The sequence below is a fragment of the Sphaeramia orbicularis genome, chromosome 24 (genome assembly GCF_902148855.1).
Source record: "Sphaeramia orbicularis chromosome 24, fSphaOr1.1, whole genome shotgun sequence".
NCBI classification, from domain to species: domain Eukaryota; kingdom Metazoa; phylum Chordata; class Actinopteri; order Kurtiformes; family Apogonidae; genus Sphaeramia; species Sphaeramia orbicularis.
Genome location: NC_043979.1, coordinates 45,842,804 through 45,863,824, shown reverse-complemented (window position 1 = coordinate 45,863,824; position 21,021 = coordinate 45,842,804). Strand labels below are relative to the sequence as shown.

The window sequence follows — 21,021 nt, the reverse complement described above, 5'->3', positions numbered from 1 at the left end:
TTTTATGCATTTTGACATTAAAAAACATTATTCAGTCATTTTTCAGTTTGTGTTAACTTTACATTCAGTCTTTAACCTTAGATTAACCTTTAAAGCACTGTCATGATCCAAAACATATAACACTGGTCAACAACAAATTTATTGTTTAAGTTTTTTGAGCTGATGTAGGATCATTTTGGTGTGCTGAATCCAAAAATCACATTAATTTTGCTCAGTCAGGTCAACTTTCTGAACTATGCTACATATTGGCTTTTTAACATTTTTGCTTACATTTATGGGCATTTTTACATCATATGATACAAAATTCTTTCATATTTCTTGCAATAAACGAGTTCTGAAGATTTTACTGTTGCCAATTTATGATGAATGTTTTTTTTAATATTACAGGTGAATGAAATGGCTTCGACTAGAAGATCTTGCAAAAATAAGCCTGACATATTCTGCTACATCTGCGGTGAATACATAATAAATAATAAATACATCCTGTTAGAAAATGATTTTTTTTTCTCTTAAAACCTATTTTGGGTGAGAAGTATATAAAAAATCATCTGATAAAGTCACAAAAATGTAATCAATTTTGTCAGAAGTTAAAATTTTTCAAAATCAAATTAGCAAAAAAACCTGACCTGATTGAGAAAAACAGATGTCATTTTTGGATTCAGCGGTGCAAAATGGTCCTAATTCAGCTGAAAAAACCTAGACAACTTGCAAAAAACATTTTAAAACAATTAATCCAAATAATGACCCCGGACACTGAGCCCTGCCTTCAGTTCCACTCAGTTTTCTTTGTCCTGGTTCCAGTTCTGATAAGTGGAAGAATGTTTTTGTGTATTTTTAGGTGAACTGAACCTTTAACCACCATTCAGCCAAAAGAAAGAGTCTGTTTGTTTTGTGTATCACCAAATTCCTCTGAGTTTACTGTGTTGCGATGTACGTATTATTGTCAGAGTGTTTCTGCAACAGCCTGTGAACCTTTCAGTTACTTTGGGTGCGTTTGATTTCCTCTCCTCTTCAGAGGTGTTTTCTAACAGATCGACTGCACCTGAGGTGACTGAACGCTGGTCTTTGTTTTCTGCTCTGCTCCGGGCGCTGCTGGTGTTTTTGCATGTTGTTGTCGTTGTTGTTGTCGTCGTCTGCATGTTGAGCGGTGTGTCTGCGTGTGCTGTGTGTTTGCAGTGCACACTGCTCCTCCCTCCTGGAGCAGTCCTGTGAGACAAATCCAGCGTACTTCACATTACACAGAATATGTTAGTCAACATTAGTGTCTGAGCAGTTTAACGGAGTCACCAGATGTGGGTAAATGTACTCAGATGAAAAAAAAAAAAAAAAGACAAAAGTATGTGGACATGTTGAATTTAGGTGTTTCTTTTCTAACAGGGGTCCAGGATACAAAACAATAATGACTAATGTCAGAATATAGTTTTATATTGGGATAAATATCATTATATTGATTAGTATGGTTTAAATTGTGTTCTTTGTTTCCAAAAAATCTCAGAGATGGTTTTTATTTAAATTCTCTCAATATCGTTGTTTTTTTTTTTAAATCCATGACTGATTTTAAATGTTCTACCTCTAAATTTCTAAAATATTTTTCATGCTCTGACTGTAAATAATAACCATTACTTTCTTCACATCTCATTGTGGAAGAAAAATCTCCCATTAAACTTTAAGGAAATATTGATGTTTATAAACTATATGGACATAAATATTGGGACGCATCATGTCCACAGCTGTAAGATGTCCTGTTCATGAGGATTTGAGATAAAAACATCAATATTTCCTCAATAAAAGTGAGATATAAAGAAAGTAGATGTTTAGTTGTGGTAGAAAATTATTTACAGTCAGAGCATGAAAAATATTTTAGAAATTTAGAGGAAGAATATTTGAAATCATAGTCATAGATATATTAAAAAAAACTCAATGTTGCAAGAAATTATGTAAAAACCATCTCTGAGGCATTTTAGAAGCAGAGATAACAATTTAAACCAAACTAACTAGTGCAATGTAATGATATTTATCCCAATGTAAAACTATATTCTGACTTTTGTCATTATTGTTTTGTATCCCAGACCCCTTTTAGAAAAAAACCACCTGAATTCAACGTGTCCACATACTTTTGTCCACGTAGTGTAAATGTATGGGCTTCCTCTGACATGACTGCGATACTGACTGTGTGTTTGCATGTGTGACTGTCTTTGCGTGCCTCTGGCCATGTCGTTCTCTGTGTGCGTGGCGTCTCATCAGTTGCAGGACGAGGAGCGACGGCGTAAACAGCAGCTGGAGGAGATTCGTAAGCGGGAGGCGGAGGAGCGAGTGAAGCAGGAAGAGGAGAGGAGGTGGAGGGAGGAGGAGAGAGCCAAACGAGAGGCCGAGGAGAAGGTCGGTTCAGACGCTTTAACACAACTTCAACCGCAGCATGTTTAATTTCATACATGACAGCGATATGTGTCGGTACATATATGTGTGTCTGAACAAATGTCAGGTTTCGACTTTTATTTTTCTGCCAAAAAGCACAAACAGTGTCATTTTTTAGACCTGTCCTTATCAGTGTGAAACTTTTAGAATATTGTATTGAGTTACATTACGATTTACAGTTATATTGTTTTAAAATGCAGCCCAATTTACATGTAATAATATTAAAACCAAATCTAGTGCCTAGTATAGCAAACATACATAATGTAAGTTGGTTAAAACAGAAGCTGAACTAACTAAAGAAAATGCTTTATTATGCATCTTTTTGTCAACTTTCTGCTTGAAATGACGCAAGTGCATCTAGGATTAAAAAAAAATCCCAAATGAAAAAACTTCAAAAATGGAAGTTAGCAGATTTGGCTTCATTACATAAAAAGAGGTTAAATAAGTTTGTAAAATATAAATAAATGTAATATTCAGCTTCATAAAGACATATTAGTTTAGTTAACAAAACATACAGAGCCAGTTTGTCACTCTTTTTCTTTAAGTTTTAAAGAAAAAAAGACTAAATGGCTTTTTCTCAAGTCCTTACATCAAATCCACACATTGTTGCTGTTAAGTGCTCATTGGGAAAATGCATGTCAAATATATAATTTCATATATTTTATCAATTAAAATGACCAAAACTTCAAAAAGGAAGTTATCAGATTTGACTTCATTACATAAAAAGAGGTTAAATGACTTTATAAAGTATAAATAAATGTAATATTCAGCTTCATAAAGACATACAGTCGCGGAAAAAAGTTATTAGACCATCTAAAGTCATCAGAAACAATGATTTAGCAGTCCAGTCCTAACTCCTGTGTGTATCATGTGACTGAAACAGAAAAGAAAACATGGAATGTCTAAAAGCACAGTTTTTGTCAGTACAATGCCATAGATACTGATGGAAGAACTGAAGTGATTTTGCTTATTAACAAGAAAACATGTTAAATGGATAGATATCAGCTCTGAAATTAAACTACTATGAGCTGTTTTTGCTGTTCTCGTTACATTTGTCCAAACAAACGTACCTTCAGTTATACCAGGCATTAAACTGAACAAGAAACTGAGGAAAACAAGGGTGGTCTAATATTTTTTTCCACGCCTGTATTAGTATAGTTAACAAAACATACACAGCCAGTTTGTGTCACTTTTTTCCCACAAGTTTTAAAGAAAAAAAGACTACTTCTTTTTTTCCAAGTCTTCAATTAAATCCATGTTACTGTTAAGTGCTCATTTGGAAAATGTATGTCAAATTCATAAGTTCTTATTTTTTGTAAATTAAAATGACCAAAACTTCAAAAAGGAAGTTATCAGATTTGGCTTCAGGGTTAAATAACTTTATAAAGTATAAATAAATGTAATATTAAGCGTCATAAAGACATATTAGTAGAGTTAACACAACATACACAGCCAGTTTGTGTCACTTTTTCACTTAAGTTTTAAAGAAAAAAAAGACTTAATGGCTTTTTATTAAGTCCTTAAATTAAATCCATGTTGCTGTTTGGAAAAATAGATGTCAAATACATGAGTTCTTATTTTTTGTAAATTAAAATGACCAAAACTTCAGGAAAAAAGTTATTAGATTTGATTTCTTTACATAAAAAGAGATTAAATGACTTGATAAAATATAAATAAATGTAATATTCAGCTTCATAAAGACATATTAGTATAGTTAACAAAACATACACAGCCAGGTTGTGTCACTTTTTTCCTTAACTTTTAAAGAAAAAAAAAGACTTAATTGCTATTTATTAAGTCCTCACACTAAATCCACACGTCGCTCTTTGGGAAAATAGACTTAATGTTAGTTTTTTTGTCACTAGATTTCAGTCTTTTTAATCTAATAATGTGTCATTATTTATAAAAATGATTCAGTTTGGTTTGATAATTAACCTGTCTTGTTCTTTCTTCATTAGCCTTTGATAAGACGCGGTCAATGTAAAATAAATAAATAAGTATTTTGGATTCCGCGAAACGACCAGTGGTCCGATCACGTGTCCACCCGCCCATCTTTGTCTCAGGTGTTAAATCAAACATACATTATTTTGTGCGTGTGTCGTCGTTCTGGTGTTTGTTCCGTTGGATTCGAATAAACCAGCGATCGGACCACTGCTCGTTTTCAGAACGGAAATCAAGAATCGTTTATCGACTTACGTTTATCTGTTAGACTTTAAAGTACGAATTGGACAAAAGCAACAATGACAGCTTTATTAACATGTGTATGACATCATGTTTAAGATTGTTTTGATGTATTTTTCTGATATTTATTTGTTTTTGTTTTTTTACTGTTTAAAATGTCCAATTGCATGTCCTCATCCTGTGCACCCCCCCACCCTATGTGATGTTTTTGCCGTGTCATGTCTGTATTGTGCCCCCACCCACCTTGAGCATGGGACTCCCATCATGTTGTTGTTGTTGTTGTTATTGTTGTCAGTGTACGTCAGGAAATTCAGTTGGGTTTTTTTTGGGGTAGACGTTATGATTTGGTCAGGTTTTGTTTCAGTTTTTTTTGTTGAATTCATTTATTTTTTTGTTACCATTCCATTCAGCATCGCTTCAGAAAATACTTTTAGGGAATGCCGCCCACCCTGCCACTCCTCCCAAAACCACATGCTTTATATTCAGGTCATTCACACACACACACACACTCATAAATACACATATATAAACCCACCACCCTGCCTCATGCCCACCCTCAGCCATCCATACTCCACACATTCACCCACTCATCGAAAAACCCACGCACCCACTAATCCCTCCCAGTTTCTTCAGATTCCACCCGCTGAATCAGGGTTATCGGGGGCGAGGACCTCGACCGCACACGAAAACGGACCAAAAAAATGACGTCTTGACACCGGCGGCGGCGTCACAGAAGCACATGTGACCCGGAGCAGCTGGTCCGGCTCCAAACCCAGAAATCTAAACACAAGTCGCCCCCACCCGCCCCACCCGCTGTGGATTCATGTGTGAGCAGCTCACAGCTCAGGGTGGGCCGGGATCACAGACCTGCCCGCAAAAACCATTTAACACACACACACACACACACACACACATATGGACACACACAGCGATGGTGGTAGACAGGGTGGTCCAGTGGGCGGAGCCAGGCCACGGTACAGCCAATCCAGTCCTAGTGTCAGACCACGATCAGCGTCAGGGGTTTGAAGAGGTTTCGTCTCAGATTTGTTGGAAGCTCAGAATAGATTTTGGCTCAGTTTAGTAGAAAAATACAACTTTATTAACTGTATTTTGTCACCGATAGAACAATAGAGTCTTTATTTTTTACTATTATCCTTATTGTCAGGCCAAGGAAGACCAGTTCGATCCATCTGAGTCCAGGGGCTTCTGCTGTAAAACTGTTAAATGCAGAGAGTTTGGCATTTTGTTCAATAGAATAGAATAGAATAGAATAGAATAGAACAGTCTGTTCTATTCTATTCTATTCTATTCTATTCTATTCTGCTAACCCTAATAGAATAGAATAGAATAGTACAGGGCAGAATATTATAGAACAGAATAGTAGAACAGAGCAGAATAGAATAGAACAGAGCAGACTGTTCTATTCTATTCTGCTCTGTTATATTCAATTCTATTCTTCTCTTCTATTCTCTTCTGCTCTGTTCTATTCTATTCTGTTCTATTCTATTCTTCACTGTTCTATTCTAGAAATAGAATAGAACAGTCTGTTCTATTCTATTCTATTCTATTCTGCTAACCCTAATAGAATAGAATAGTACAGGGCAGAATATTATAGAACAGAGCAGAATAGAATAGTAGAACAGAGCAGAATAGAATAGAACAGAGCAGACTGTTCTATTCTATTCTGCTCTGTTCTATTCTGTTCTTCTCTGTTCTATTCTATTCAATTCTATTCTTCTATTCTCTTCTGCTCTGCTCTGTTCTATTCTATTCTGTTCTATTCTATTCTTCACTGTTCTATTCTAGAAACAGAATAGAATAGAATAGAATAGAATAGAATAGAATAGCCTTTATTGTCAATGTGTGTGCAATGAAATTAAGAGTACTATTCCAGTCAGTGCAAACTATGAATAAAAAAAACTAATACATAAGAAAATCAGAATACAGCAAATATAAAATTCCAAAAAATAAAATAAGAATAAAATATATACGAATAAACACAATATTAACAACATGAACAGTATGTATATGTGAACAAAAAGTTATTTCTGCTGCTCGAGGTTAAAGTAATACGATAAATAAAAGTAGGTTAATTACATTACAGATATCATGTTTACAGATGAGGTAATGAAATAAAGTTTTATTATTTTTACATTTAGTGACATAAATATTCACATTATCATTTTATCCTGATGAGGTTACCACAATTAAGTGAAGCTTTTAGTATAATCACACGTAAAATCAGGACACAATACAGCCATGAACAACAAAAGACAATTTGTTTTTACATATTTTATATCTTAAATCTAGATCTATTTTCAGTCTTAAATAATACCTGAATTTAGATGAGATGAGATTAGATTAGATTAGATTAGATTAGAGCCCTCAGGAAATTGAGGTTCCAGTTGCAGCACAACAACGAATGTATACATATAAGAAATGTTACAAGAAAATAGTAATAACAATAAAAATATAAAAACAGTAGTAAAAAGAGGTCAGTTGCACATTAGAAAATACAAGTAGAACAAAGTTGTAATAATGAAATAATAATAATAAATAAAAATAATTATGTAATTATGTTATAATATAATTTGCACAGTATGTAATATATATGTGTATATAATTTATAATGAAGTGATAATAGTATTAGTAGCTGTAACAATAATATGCAAGTAATAAGTAATATAAGTAGTAATGATTATAAGCAGTAAAAAAAAAAAAGAATAATAACATAAACCAACAAACATTGCACACTAGAGTAAACAATAAACAATGTAGCAATGGCCAAAAAACAAAACCTCCTATCTGCAAATTTTTAGAGTTTGAGTTTTCACATTAAATGGTGAGAACAAGGATGATATTGTTAACACATAATATAGAAAGAGAGTCTGAGAACAGTAGAATATGCTTGGATATCTTTAACAAAGAGCATGCTATAATAAAACTAAACTTTTTTTTTTGTTTGTTTCCTGAAAAAAGTGATTTTTTCAGATAGGTTTTGTATTCTGGCCATCGATAAACAACATTCCACCACAGTCCCACTGAACAGACATGGAGCACAGGTCTAAACTCCTCCTCATCCTCTACATTTAAAAATCAGAACTGAAAATAAACCACCAGTTTTACAACTGAAGCCCCTGATGGAGGGTCAGTTCGATCAGATCCGTAGGCATTTGTTTCCTCCGATGGTTCGTCAGATCAGCTGTAGTTAGAATCCGTACCTCTAGTAGAACCGTGTGATGGAGTCCCCTGGGTGTTTGTGTGGCTGATTGGCCCGTTAGCGACCTGTAGTGAGCTGAGAGCCAATCAGAGTGGAGCGTACTAACAGGTTGTCCCTCCCCCAGAGGAGACAGGAGGAGGAGTACTACACTCGCCTGGAGGCCGAGCGGCGCCGGCAGCACGAGGAGGCCGAGAGAAAGCTGCTGACGCCAGACGAGCCGGCCGGTCTGTATCGGCCCCCGCTGCCCCGGGATTACCAACCCCCCGCCCCGCACAACCCTACTAACACCCCCCCGCCCCCCCCACAGAGAAACACCTCCTACCTCAAAACCCAGGTCGCCTCCCCCGACACGCTCTACACCGCCAAGTTTGTCTCCTACGCGGGCGATGAGGAAGACGAGGAGGAAGCCACCACCAAAGCAGGGAGTGGCGGCGGCCAATCAGGTCAGGTGAAGCTGTCGGCGACCCGGAAGTCGTACGGCGACCTCCCGGCCTCCGTCTCGCCAAATCACAGCAAGCCTCAGCCGCCGCCCACTGCGCGCAAGCCCCGCCCTCTTTCTGACGGCATCTTCCTGTCTGGCTCGTTCCAGCCGCCAGTCAACAACTCCAACAGTACAGGCCCCCCCCTTCCTGCCAAACCCAGCTCCATGCCCCCCGGAGGCTTTAAAGGTAGAACCAGGGAGAGGAGAGCGGAGTCAGGAACGCCACAGCGCCCTCTACAGCTCCCATCCCTCCCTCGCATCCACTCACCTCTTCACTTCCGTAGTCGCTCCTTCATGGTTTAGAGCTGTCATGTGTTTGTTTTCACTTTGTTTTTCAGTGCGGAGGCGTTCTGCCCTTTCACCACCACCTTCTACTTTTTCCCCTCTTTACATGTTTGTCCACATTTTTTTCAATTTTTGTCGTCGATCAAGTTTTTATTTATCGTTTGTTTTTTTTTTTGTTGTTTTTTTTTATATGTGGAAATTTTCCTCCCTCTTTTCAGGCAAATCAGTATGTGTTTGGTTTTTTGTGTCCTGTCCGCGGGTGTAGCGCTGTTCGTTTACGTACCGGAGCGCACCTTTGACGCAATAAGTTGTGACTATTTCGAAGGTTTTAAAGCAGATTTACAGACAGCACGAATACATAGGACTTCATATCAGATTAGGTCAACCCATCACAAATCGCAAAATCAAAATTAATGCTTGATTGCTCAAATTATCGTGAATATACACTATGTGGACAAAAGTATTGGGACACGTTGAATTCAGGTGTTTCTTCTGCAAAACAACAATGATAAATGTCATAATATAGTTTTATATTGATATAAATATCATTGCATTGATTAGTTTGGTTTAAATTGTTATACCTCAGAGGTGGTTTTGACTTAATTTCTCTCAACATTGATTTAGTTTTTTTATCCATGACTATGATTTTAAATGTTCTTCCTCTAAATTTCTAAAATATTTTTCAGGTTTTGACTGTAAATAATAATTTTCTACCGCAACTAACCATCTACTTTCTCTACATCCCACTGAGGAAGAAAAATCTACCATTAAAACTTTGAGGAAATATTGATGTTTATAAACTACATGGACGAAAATATTGTGACACATGTAAGATGTCCTGTTCACCCTGATTTGACATATAAACAACAATTTTTTGTTCAATATTTTCTCCTTATTATGATATTAGTCATTATTGTTTTGTATCTCAGACCCTTGTTAGAAAAGAAACACCTGAATCTAACGTGTCCACATACTTTTGTCTATATTGCGTATATCAGATTAGTTTGTCACAAATCGCTAAATCCAGATTAGTGCTTGCTTTAATTGTTGTGACTATATCTCTCATTGCTAAATGGTGAAATAATGCATATTGACACTGTTCTGTAATTGTTGGTCGACCTTGTACAGTTTCGATAAAACTATGTTGGATCATGTTTTACCTTAAGTTCACATAGACAGAAACCCAATCATCATGGTGAGAATATTACATCACAGTTGGACAAAAAACTTAGCAACGTCAAAGATTTTATTGCATTTAACACAGCATAAAGGAATGTAGGCGGACGTATGTAGTACTAAGAACAACCTACGCAACAAAATTTAAGGTGTGTTGGTTTAATAATCTGCAAAACAGATTGTTTTAAAGATATTTAATTTTTTAAAATATTTTTTTAGAATGGAATAGCTTTTATTATCATAAGGAATGTTACTCCAGTCAGTGCAACGATATGAACAAAAAAAAAAACAGCAGTATGTCTGAAAATAAGAATTGAGCGGATATAAAATTACAAGAACTAAAAATTAGATAAGAAAATAGAATATCAAATATTATAAAGTAAAATAAGAATAGAACTAAAAGGAGACTAAAAAATAGACATAAAATATGAATCAACACAATTTTAATATCAGTATGTAACAGCCTTTATATCTATGAACAGTATTTATATCTATATATCTGTCTATCTCTCTCGATATATGCATATAAAAAGAGAGACAGATTTATATAGTGTGTCTATAGTATCTATAGTATGTCGATCTATGAAAACAGTATGTGTATCTATATGTATAGTATGTCTATAGTTTCTATAGTATGTATATCTATGAACTCAGGTCTATGTAAAAACAGTACATTTATGTGTAGATAAATAATAATGACAAATGTCATAGTATAGTTTTGTATTGGGATGGATATCATATTGATTATTGATAATTAGTGTAGATAATAGACTGAATAAATCTTACATAATTATTGCCATAACAGTGGATTTTGCACCAGTTGCAGACCAGTACAGGTTGTTGCTAACCAGTCAACACACTTTAAATGTCAACGTTGCCCATTCCATTTATTTTTGCGGGATTACAGGAGGGATTTAGGAATTGTTCGACCTTCAAACGTTCAAAAATATTTCCGAAATCCAACCAGGAAATGCGAAAAACACCTTTTTCTGATTTACAGAAAACTACGGCGCAGCTTCGTCGCGGTGCGCTCCGACGGCACTACACCCCCGTTCCCGTCCACAATCATTTTTTCCCCCCTCCTCATCGTCCTCCAATCATCACCCCCCCCAATCAGCACTAGCCAACAGAAAAAAGCAATCGATAATCACGCCACCACTTTTCGCTGCAGATTGAGACCCATCAGAGCCAATCGTAGTACTGTTGGTGTTGTCGCTCGCCGCCTCCTTTGTGTCTGGTTGGTTGCTGCTTGGGGCGGGGGGCGTGGCCAAGATGTCACTCTGCCCGCCCCCTTCCTGCCCCGTGGCTCTGCTTAGTGGTGTTGGCTTTAAAGGGAAGGAGACACACCATTGGCTTTTTCACGCCCATTAATCACCCGATAAACGGACGCCCTCATTCATAAACACCAACCAAAACGCACACAGCAGCGGTGCGTCGAGTGAACAGCTCCTGGTTTGTCTGTGGCTTTTCAAAGGCGGAAAAACCTCCTGTCAACAAGCGCTTTTTTAACATAATCTGTAAATGACTTCACATGTAGGGAGTCAGGTAAACAATAGAAGCTCAGAATAACACGTAAATGACTCAAATACGGATGAAAAACAGGGATAAAAATTAAAAATATATGTACAGCACAAGTGCATTGATGTCCATAAAGTTGGAATAATTTGGTTTTCAGACACATTCCTGTTTTTATTCATATTTATACACATCTGTCATTACCTTTATCTTTTAATAATGAATCACATTGTCACAGTCATTTCATGAGAAGAGGTACAAATATTTAATTCCATTTATTCCTTAACGGTGTAATAATATAATCAGAGTTTCATTGGAAAAAATGTCCATAGTTTTCCATAACAGAATCACTTTTGTTTTCTTCATAAAGTAATTTAAGTTTAATTCACAGAGACAAAGTAAAACTGATGTAGTGATTTAGAAAATAAAGATCAATGAAATGTATCAGGCATTCAAGAACAGCTGTAAAACTGAGATGGTTCTGCAACTTTTAGGGTTTTTCTCACTCAAAATAGTAAAAAAAAAAATTATTTCTATATGTTTACATGACTACATACTGTTTCAGTGTTTGTAAATGTATTAACAACACAGTCAAAAGGGTGAATTATATGTAAAACTTGCTTTTTTAAAACATTCAACCTCCTGTTTCCATCAAACTTCCTTCCATTAAACCACAGTGACCTCTAGTGGCAGCTATGTGTCACAACAACAGAAATTCCAGAAACGAAAGGTTGGGTTCAGCTTTAATCGTCTCGTAAACATTTTTATCATGAAGATAAAAGTATTTTTTGTTAATGTAGAGCAAATATTTAAAGTGTCTGATTCTCTGGGTTTATCTGGGTTCCTATTTTTTCCCTTCAACAGCCTCTAAATTAACTGAGGTCATACTACATTTCACATCAGACGCACTTTTTTATTCCAGGCATATTGTTAAATTGTAAAAATCAGACAATAAGTCAAATTATTATTAAATGTATTCAGTATCACTTCATGATTTTGGCTTAAAATGCCTAAAAAGAAGTAAAACAAGAATTTTTCAGCCTCTATTCAACGGCTCCAGTGTTATACAGATATGAAAGAAAAAAAACCTGTGCAATTTATGATTATTTAATGTATTTATTAAATTGAAGTTTTTGTGTAGGAGCTGCTGAATGACCTGAAACCAGCTGTTCTTCACAGTACCAGCTACCAGGTCCTGTGTGAACAGAATGAGTTTAAGGTTTTTTAATTCAGTTATTTATCAAAAACAAGAAGTTTTATATAATTTTAATATGTGTAAGTGTTTTTATGTATCACTTCATCATATTATTAGGTTATTCACGGTGCTTTAGAAGCCAATAAGTTATAATACGAGATAAATAATAAGGAAATTTAAGATGAATAGTGAAGAAAATAACAGAAAAAGTGAGAGAATAAGCAAAAGTGAGTTTTAATTCTATTTATTTATGGGTATATTTGACTCGTAATTGTAAGTGTGATGTTATAACCTTTATTTAACCAGGAAAAAAAAGCTCATCGAGATTAAAAATGTCTTTTTCAAGAGTGTCCTGGTCAAGACAGCAGCAGAAGTTACACAAAATGGAAATCACATACACATTGAAAATCAGTACTAAAAACAAACTAAAAATTGATAAGAACATATAAAACGTCACCATTATTTTAAAAGTTACTAAAAGTATAACGACAATGCCTCATGGGGTTTTCTGATCTCACCTGCACAAGTTGTTTCTTTGTTTGTCCTAATGTTTGATTTGTTGTTGTGCAAAATAAAATAAATAAATGTTCCTTAAAAGCATCTCAAAGCCAAACCCAATTCAATCAATGAGCAAAAACATCTACGCCCTCATTTGTCCTTTTGCCATTGATTTAAAATGACTGATGTTGACAGGACACGTCAACGAAGCATCAGACAGTGACCAACAGTATCAAAAATACTTCACATTTCTGCGTATTTAACATATTTTTGTGTGCGTTTTGAGCAGCCACAGACAAACGGAGCCTTGAATGCATCACGGTCTGAATCCGACCAGTACCTGAGGTCCAGGAAACGCTGCTTGAGTCCGATCCCCCCTCCATCCCCAAACCCACCCAGGACCTCGTGGGAACGTTGTGTTGCATTCTCACTCAAATCCAGGATCCCACTAACGTCCCCCACTACCCCCCCACCCCCACCCCTCCCCCTCAGTAATAAACGCTGCATGTTCCACTAAATGGACACACACATGCACATGGAACACACTGCACCCTGGCTGCCAGTAACCGGCTTGATGTCTATTGCTTTTTTCCTGCCTGTGCGTAGTTTCCACCAGGCTGCGTCTTTATTTTTTAATTGTCTCTGCTTCCTTCTTCGTTTTGGTAATTTGCCTGTTTCACTCTGTTTCCTCCTGGCTGTCGTCCATGTCTCCTGTCGGTGTGTGTTTGTGTGCGTGTGTATGCGTTCGCTCTCTAACGCTGCAGCTTCTACTAAAACTCCTACAACTCCCACAGGGCTTTGCGGCAGGTTCAGGTGACCCAGCGCCACCTGAGTCTCTGGCTTCCCTGGTGTATGAATCTGCAAATGTATTCAAATGAATGTGACTTGATCAGCTGGCAGCTCCACCGGCGTCTGTCCTCCAAACCAGTTTGACTTTAACCCTTCGATGACCGAGTGTCTGGACCCTCCACTCGTCCATAAATGGGTCAAAACGACCCCAGTTAAAATTATTGTGTTTTTATGACACTTTTGTCAGGTTAAAAATAATCATTTATATTATAATTTGGTCCACAAAAGAAAGATTTCATATTTAATTTTTTTTACTGATTTTATTATTTATTTATTTATTTTACATTTAACAATTTTAAAATGTTTTTTTTTATATATTTTGAAAATTACTAAAGCAAAATGTGTATAGAATGTAATATATAGCATATAACGATAATATCAACACCCATTTAGTGAGTGAGTCCTTTATTGAATGAATCAAAGGTTCAAATGAAATTCCATTGAAAATGAATGTGGATTATTTTTAGATTAGATTTGATTTGGTAAAACTTTATTGATCCCTTGTGCAGAGCCATCAAGAAATTAAAGTTCCAGTAGCAACACAACATGGAATCTACACATAGAAACAAATTATAATAATAACTATTAAATAAAACAATATTGGAAAAAAAAAATGGCAATTGCACATTAGAAAGTATTAGAAACAACAAATAACAGAGTAGTAGTAGTAATAATAATAATAATAATAATAATAATATAATAAATTGCTAATTATTTAATATTATGATATGAACAATATGTGTATGTATAGTTTAATAATCAGAATAAAAGTTATAATAAAGTGATGACAGTAATAGTAGTAACAACAATAAATGACTAATAAGTAATGTAAATATGTAAGTGTTAATAGTGATAATAATAATAATAAGCAATATGAAAATTAAATTGACAGTGACGACAAATAAAATATTTCACACTAGATAAAGTCTGTTGCACAACTTTAAAATCCCACTTCCACTGGTGGAGCATTAGACACCTGCTCTATTTGACCCACCTATGGAAGCCTGGGGCAGTAAATACAAAAACTACAATTACATCAACTCTATAAAAGGTAATTATGTATAGAATATGAAATAATACATTTTTATTTCAAAGATATTACAATAAAAACCACCTCACGGGGTCATTTTGACCCACTTATGCATCTAAGGGTTAATAAAACATGGCCTTTTGTTTAAGCCGAGTTCGTTTTCTGATCGGAATAAAACCACAGAAATAATACGACTGACGCCAGTTTGCTTCGGTAGGTGCAGAGAAAGCAAAGGAAGAGCAAAGCCGGGCTTCCTGGGAGATGGATTTTGTAACAAAAGTCAATAAAAAAACACAAAAACAGTGACTTTTTATCGGCCTCTTAAAGGAAAAGAACAACATTGACAACCTTTGAGAATGCATCAAACCCAGTGGAGGGTTCCAGAAGTATAATTTTCCATGTCTTTTGGCTCCACGGTGGAATGTGCCCGGCCTTGAACGGGCCTCGTTTCCCTGTGGTTTCTTTGTTCTCTGCCAGTTTGTGTTTATGTGGTTTTTCGGGACTTGATCGAGTCCCAAACTCCGCTTCAGATCTCAGCGCTGGCTCTATAAAACCTAAACCAGAGAAGGGCCCAGGAGCTGCCAGCTGCAGGAATCCATCTGGGTTCACACCCTGTCACTGTGTCTGCATCTGAACTGAACCACCACCACCCCCCCCACCTCCATCCCATCATGCATTTGGACTGTAGTAGAGTTTAAGTCTGGGTGTTAAATGTGTGAGTCCGGGGTTGGAGGTGGATCAGGTAATGAGTACCTGCTGCCGTCTGGTACCGTTCCACTGCTGGTTTCAATCAGAACCACATTCAGACAGGAAGCCTCTGCTGATTGGACCTGTGGTGTCTGTTACCGAGCCTGAACCCACTCAAACCGACTTTTATCGCACACTCACAATATTTGTCTGATAGAAGTCGAAGGTAGCAGTTGGAACATGTGGGATCAGGCTGGCATCGTCTCCACTGAAAAGACCAAAACCAACACAAGTCGCTTTTCCATTCACCTCAAATTGCGGAAATATAACTTATGCATAAAGATTTGCTTAATGGAAAAACAACAATTTCGCCAAAAGTCTCATTTTTTGATTAAAAGTTTTTACGCCATCAAGAGGTAGTTTTTCAGGCCTAGTGCAAATGGTATATCACGCAAAACTGTGGCCTTTTCCTCCATCCACCGACTAGACTCATTCTTTAAAACAGCCCTGGTGGACAGAATAATCGTACGTTGTAGCGATCAAATTCATTTTTTTACCGAATCTGTGAGAAACGACTTTCATTTGGTCACGATTCCCACAATGCACTTGGCGACAAAATTTCTGAAAAGGCCTGAGTGATGTTTCAGTTTATATAAACAAGTAGACTGTTAATGATGCAGTCATCTTTGAAGTTGTTCAAAGACTAATGGATTAGTAGTTGCTTTTCCATTGACCCTCAAATTGCGCCAATATAACTTGCGCTTAAAAATTTGCTTAATGGAAAAACGACAATTTCGCCAAAACTCTCATTTTTCAATTAAAAGTTTTTGCGCCATCAAGAGGTGGTTTTTCGGGCCTGGCACAAATGGTATATCACGCAAAACTGCAATGGAAAGACCTTTTTTCGCAACTACACACAAGTGAATTAAAAAAACGGATGTTGATGTACGTTACAACAAGAGAAGAAGAAGAGGAAATGTGTCGGTATGTGTGGACACACCAGGAAACACAATCATTTTTTAATTTAGTACGAGATAGAGGGGTCATATATAATAATAATGAATATATCTGTAAATCAACACCATATTTATGTTCATTTCCATGTTTATGGAATAACTTCTCACGTCATGTCGCGATAATATATAAACAAATCATCGCATTTGTGATTTAATGGAAAAACCGACATTACGCACTTCTGTTTTTTTGACATTTAGTAAATATCGGTAAAGTTTTGCGCAGATGTCCAGTGGAAAAGCGACTACAGTTACTTTTACGCAGTTATAGTCTGGCTTTAAATAATCCGAATAAGTGGGAATATATTAACAATCTGTGAGAAACCGCTTTCGTTTGGTCGCCATTCCCACAAAGCACTTAGCGACAAAGTTTCCGATAAGGCCTGAGTGGCGTTTGGGTTTGTTATGTAAACAAGCAGACTGTGTTTATGTTGCAGTCATCTTCAAAGTTGTTCAAAAACAAATGGATTAGTGATAATTAGGATGTGACTAGGGTTTTATAAATTTCAAAAACAAATTGTGATGAAAGTCGTACGCTGCTTTAAACATCCATTTCCAAGCTGAAAAAAAGAAAAAACAGAAAAAAAAAGAGAAAAGTACTGTAGTACCCCACCCACCCACACTGGTCCACATTCACTTAATTGTGTTATAGCTATTCTATTCTGTTGTGTTTTCTATAGAATCATCATTATTTCTAATATAAATCTTTAAAAATTGACGATCAATATAATATCTAGTGAGATTCATATTGACTTAAACAATCTGCACTTTGAAGACCAGTTCTTTATTTTAAACAAAATGAAAAATGAATAAAAATAAGTGATCATACATTATTTACTCGTCGTTCACTTTATTGCAAAGGAGGATATAGCAATGTTTATGCACATACTGCTGTTTTTATTATTTATTTAAAATAAAGAACTCTGAGGTGTTGGTAGTTTCCAGAAAAATCAGATCTATATTTAATCATCAGTTCATTGTTGGTTTTGGTCTTTTGATCGGATTCGTCGACAGTAAATGAAACATTTTGTGGGATTTATTGGTTCATGCTGGTGGAATTATTTTTACCCAGAAACAAAAAACCTGCAGACTGCAGGGTTGTGAAACATTCGGATCCAGATCCAGACCCGGTCCTGATCCAGTCCGACAGGTTGAGGCTCCAGTTTGGAAAGACACAGGGACACATGAGACTGACTAATGCAACCTAAAGGGGTCAAAGGTCAGGGGTCACCGTCCTCGTGTTCATCCTGTGGACGGAGGCTGAATGAGTCCAGTTGGTCAAACATACGGCCCGCGGGCCAAAACCAGCCCGCCAAAGGGTCCAGTCCAGCCCATGAAATGCAAAAATTACACTTCAAATATGAACAGTGGTGTCAAAATCGTTTTAGTTCAGGTTCCACATACAGACCAGTATGATCTTAAATGGGTCAGACCAGTCAAATAACATCATATTTTTTTTTGTTTTGTTTTTGTTTTTTTTAGTAATCTTTTTATTAGGACATATTTTCAGTACACATATCTCTTAGCACAGGTACAAGCATATGTCCGATTTTCCAGTTTTCAAACAAACAAAAACAAAAAAAAAACAACTAACAACAAACAAAACATTTTAAAACATTAGTTTTAGCATAAAAAAGTAAAATTACATGAAATTGTTTACCTTTACAAACTATCTGTTGACAAAAATATGAATAACCTGAACAAATATGAACAAAATGATATGTCTTAAGAGAAATAAATGCAATTTTAACCATTTTCTGCCTGTTATTAAATGTTTGGAGTATTTGCAGTTGTAATGTAAAGGCATAATATTGTTGAAATTGCACTTTTCTGAATAAATATCAGGTTGTTCATGTTTTTCACAATTTTAAGGAAACTTTTGTAAACATAATCACATTTCATAATGTAACTGAGTTTTTTTTCACTGTTATTATTTTCTTGAGCTCATATTGGGCTAAATGTGGCCCCTAAACTAAAATGACTTTGACACCCCTGGTTTAGAGCCTGAAGGTTTTATTTGACTGTTTTTAACCCATAAAGACCCAAACATCTACTGATCTAAACTGTTTAATACCTGTTGATCCATTAATCCTATCAATCCATGTCAATAATTGGTGTAAAATACAGTTCTTCGTCTTTTCATGGTCATCAGATATGACCCATTTGGACGTTCAGAGGCTTCGTAGTTACCATGGAAACACCGTCATCTTCTACAACATTGATTCACCAGTAAAACCCATGGTGTTGGATCAACGACAGTGGATGGACACACTGAGTTTAAACATATTAAATAAAAAGAACAAAAATAAATGTAAAATAATTGACAAAATACTAAATAATGTGGAGAAAAAAAATGACAAAATTAAGTAAAAACAGCCAAAATAATCAACAAAATCAACAAAAAAATCAACAAAATAAGAATCATGAAGAAATAAGCCATAAACTAAACAAAAATGAAGGAAAAATGATTTAAAAAAAATATATATATACATACATATATATATATATATATATATATATATATATATATATATATATATATATATATATATATATATGTTCAGCTCATGATATATTTTGCTGAAAGTCACTTTCTCTTCAGTTTTCTGTTTTCATATAACCTTTGAAGCTTTTATGAACATCTACATGATCACTAAATTAAATATAGGAAAATTATTATTTTTTACTGAAAAAAAGCAAAATACAGTGAATATCATAATAAATGTTAAAAAGAATTAATAAAATAAGCACCAAAATGAACAAAACAGCCAAACGAATCAATACAATCAGCTAAATGAACAATAAATCACAAAAATCGCAATATGAAAAAATCTATTATACAGTTCTTCATCTTTTCATGGTCATCAGATATGACCCATTTGGACGTTTAGAGGCTCTGTAGTTACCATGGAAACAGTCATCTTCTACAACATTGATTCACCAGTAAAACCCATGGAGTTGGATCAATGACAGTGGATACAGATGGGTGTTTTAATATTCAGTTAACGATAGATTTGCTGAAAAAGTTACTTTTTCTTCAGTTTTCTCTCTTCTCGATATAATAACCCTCAAATTTACTCTGAGCTTTTATGAACATCTACATGATCAGTGAATGAAATACAGAAAAAAAACATGATTTACACTGAAAAAAAAAAAGCAAAATACAGAAGATAATATTACAATAAATGGTGATAAATCGCTTAAGAAAGGTTAAAGGTTAAAAGTTCATTTGGGAACTGACACTAAAGTACCACTGGGTCTTTATGGGTTAAATCAGCCCCAGCCTTAAAATACGAACAGATGTTCGTAACGTCAGGTGACTTCAGGACACGTCCAATCTTCCGTGGAGGTCGGACATGTTGGACGGTGACCTGGACCTCGGAGCCCGTTGACACTTCCACAGACCATTTTGCTGCTTTTGGAATGGCCCTTTAACAGCTTTAACGCTCTCTTTTCTCTTTTTTCGGCTCGCTGCACTGATTTAATGAGATCTGACTGTTTCTGCCTAACGCTTCTCCACAACTCGTACCCTTCCTTCCTTCCTTCCTTCCTTCCTTCCTTCCTTCCTTCCTTCCTTCCTTCCTGCTTAGGCTGGTCTGTGGGAAATGACATCATGTCGACCGGAGAAGCTGCTGGGTTTTGGCGCCCGTGGTCATAAACACGTTCAAGTTTTGTGTCTAAGGAAGGCTACGTTCAGACTGCAGGCAAATGTGGCCCAAATCCGATTTTTTTTTGCCCATATGCGACCTGTATCCGATCTGTTAAAGACACTTTGAACGGCACAAATATGATTTTTTTTTGCCCATATGCGACCTATATCTGATCTGTTAGACACTTTGAACAGCACAAATGCGATGTTTTCAAATCCGACCCAAGCCATTTTCATATGTGGCCCAAATCCGATTTTTTGCTCATATGCGGCTTGTATCCGATCTGTTAAAGACACTTTGAACAGCACAAATGCGATGTTTTCAAATCTGACCCAAGCCACTTTCATATGTGGCCCAGATCCGATGTTTTGCCCATATGCGACCTGTATCCAATCTGTTAAAGAAATTTTGAACAGCACAAATCCGATTTTTTTTTTTCCCCATATGCGACCTGTATCCGATCTATTAAAGACAGTTTGAACAACACAAATCCGATGTTTTCAAATCTGACCCAGGCCACTTTCATATGTGGCCCAAATCCGATTTTTTTGCCCATATGCGACCAGTATCCGATCTGTTAAAGACACTTTGAACAGCACTAATCCAATTTTTTTGTCCATATGCGACTTGTATCCAACCTGTTAAAGACACTTTGAACAACACTAATCCGATGTTTTCAAGTCGGACCCAGGCCACTTTCATTTGTGATCCTAAATCCGATACATATCCGATATTTTGCAATGCAACTTCAGTCTGAACGGCTAGGTCGCATTTATCCAACCTTTACATGCGACAAACGTCACAATTCTGCGTCCCAGGATGAGGA

At 36.0% G+C, this 21,021-nt stretch overlaps 1 protein-coding gene across 10 annotated transcripts in view; it reads left to right on the top strand.

Annotated features, from left to right (window-relative positions):
- The window catches only part of afdna (afadin, adherens junction formation factor a), a 229,967-nt gene that overhangs the window by 202,874 nt on the left and 6,072 nt on the right, over positions 1-21,021 (top strand). For 5 of the 10 annotated variants that reach the window (XM_030128104.1, XM_030128096.1, XM_030128098.1 and 2 more), the window contains 2 exons: positions 2,245-2,379; positions 7,941-8,484. In XM_030128104.1, coding sequence (XP_029983964.1) covers positions 2,245-2,379; positions 7,941-8,484 — 679 coding nt within the window. The remainder of the gene's footprint in view (positions 1-2,244; positions 2,380-7,940; positions 8,485-21,021) is intronic. The other 5 variants (XM_030128103.1, XM_030128101.1, XM_030128100.1 and 2 more) reach the window with 3 other exon arrangements.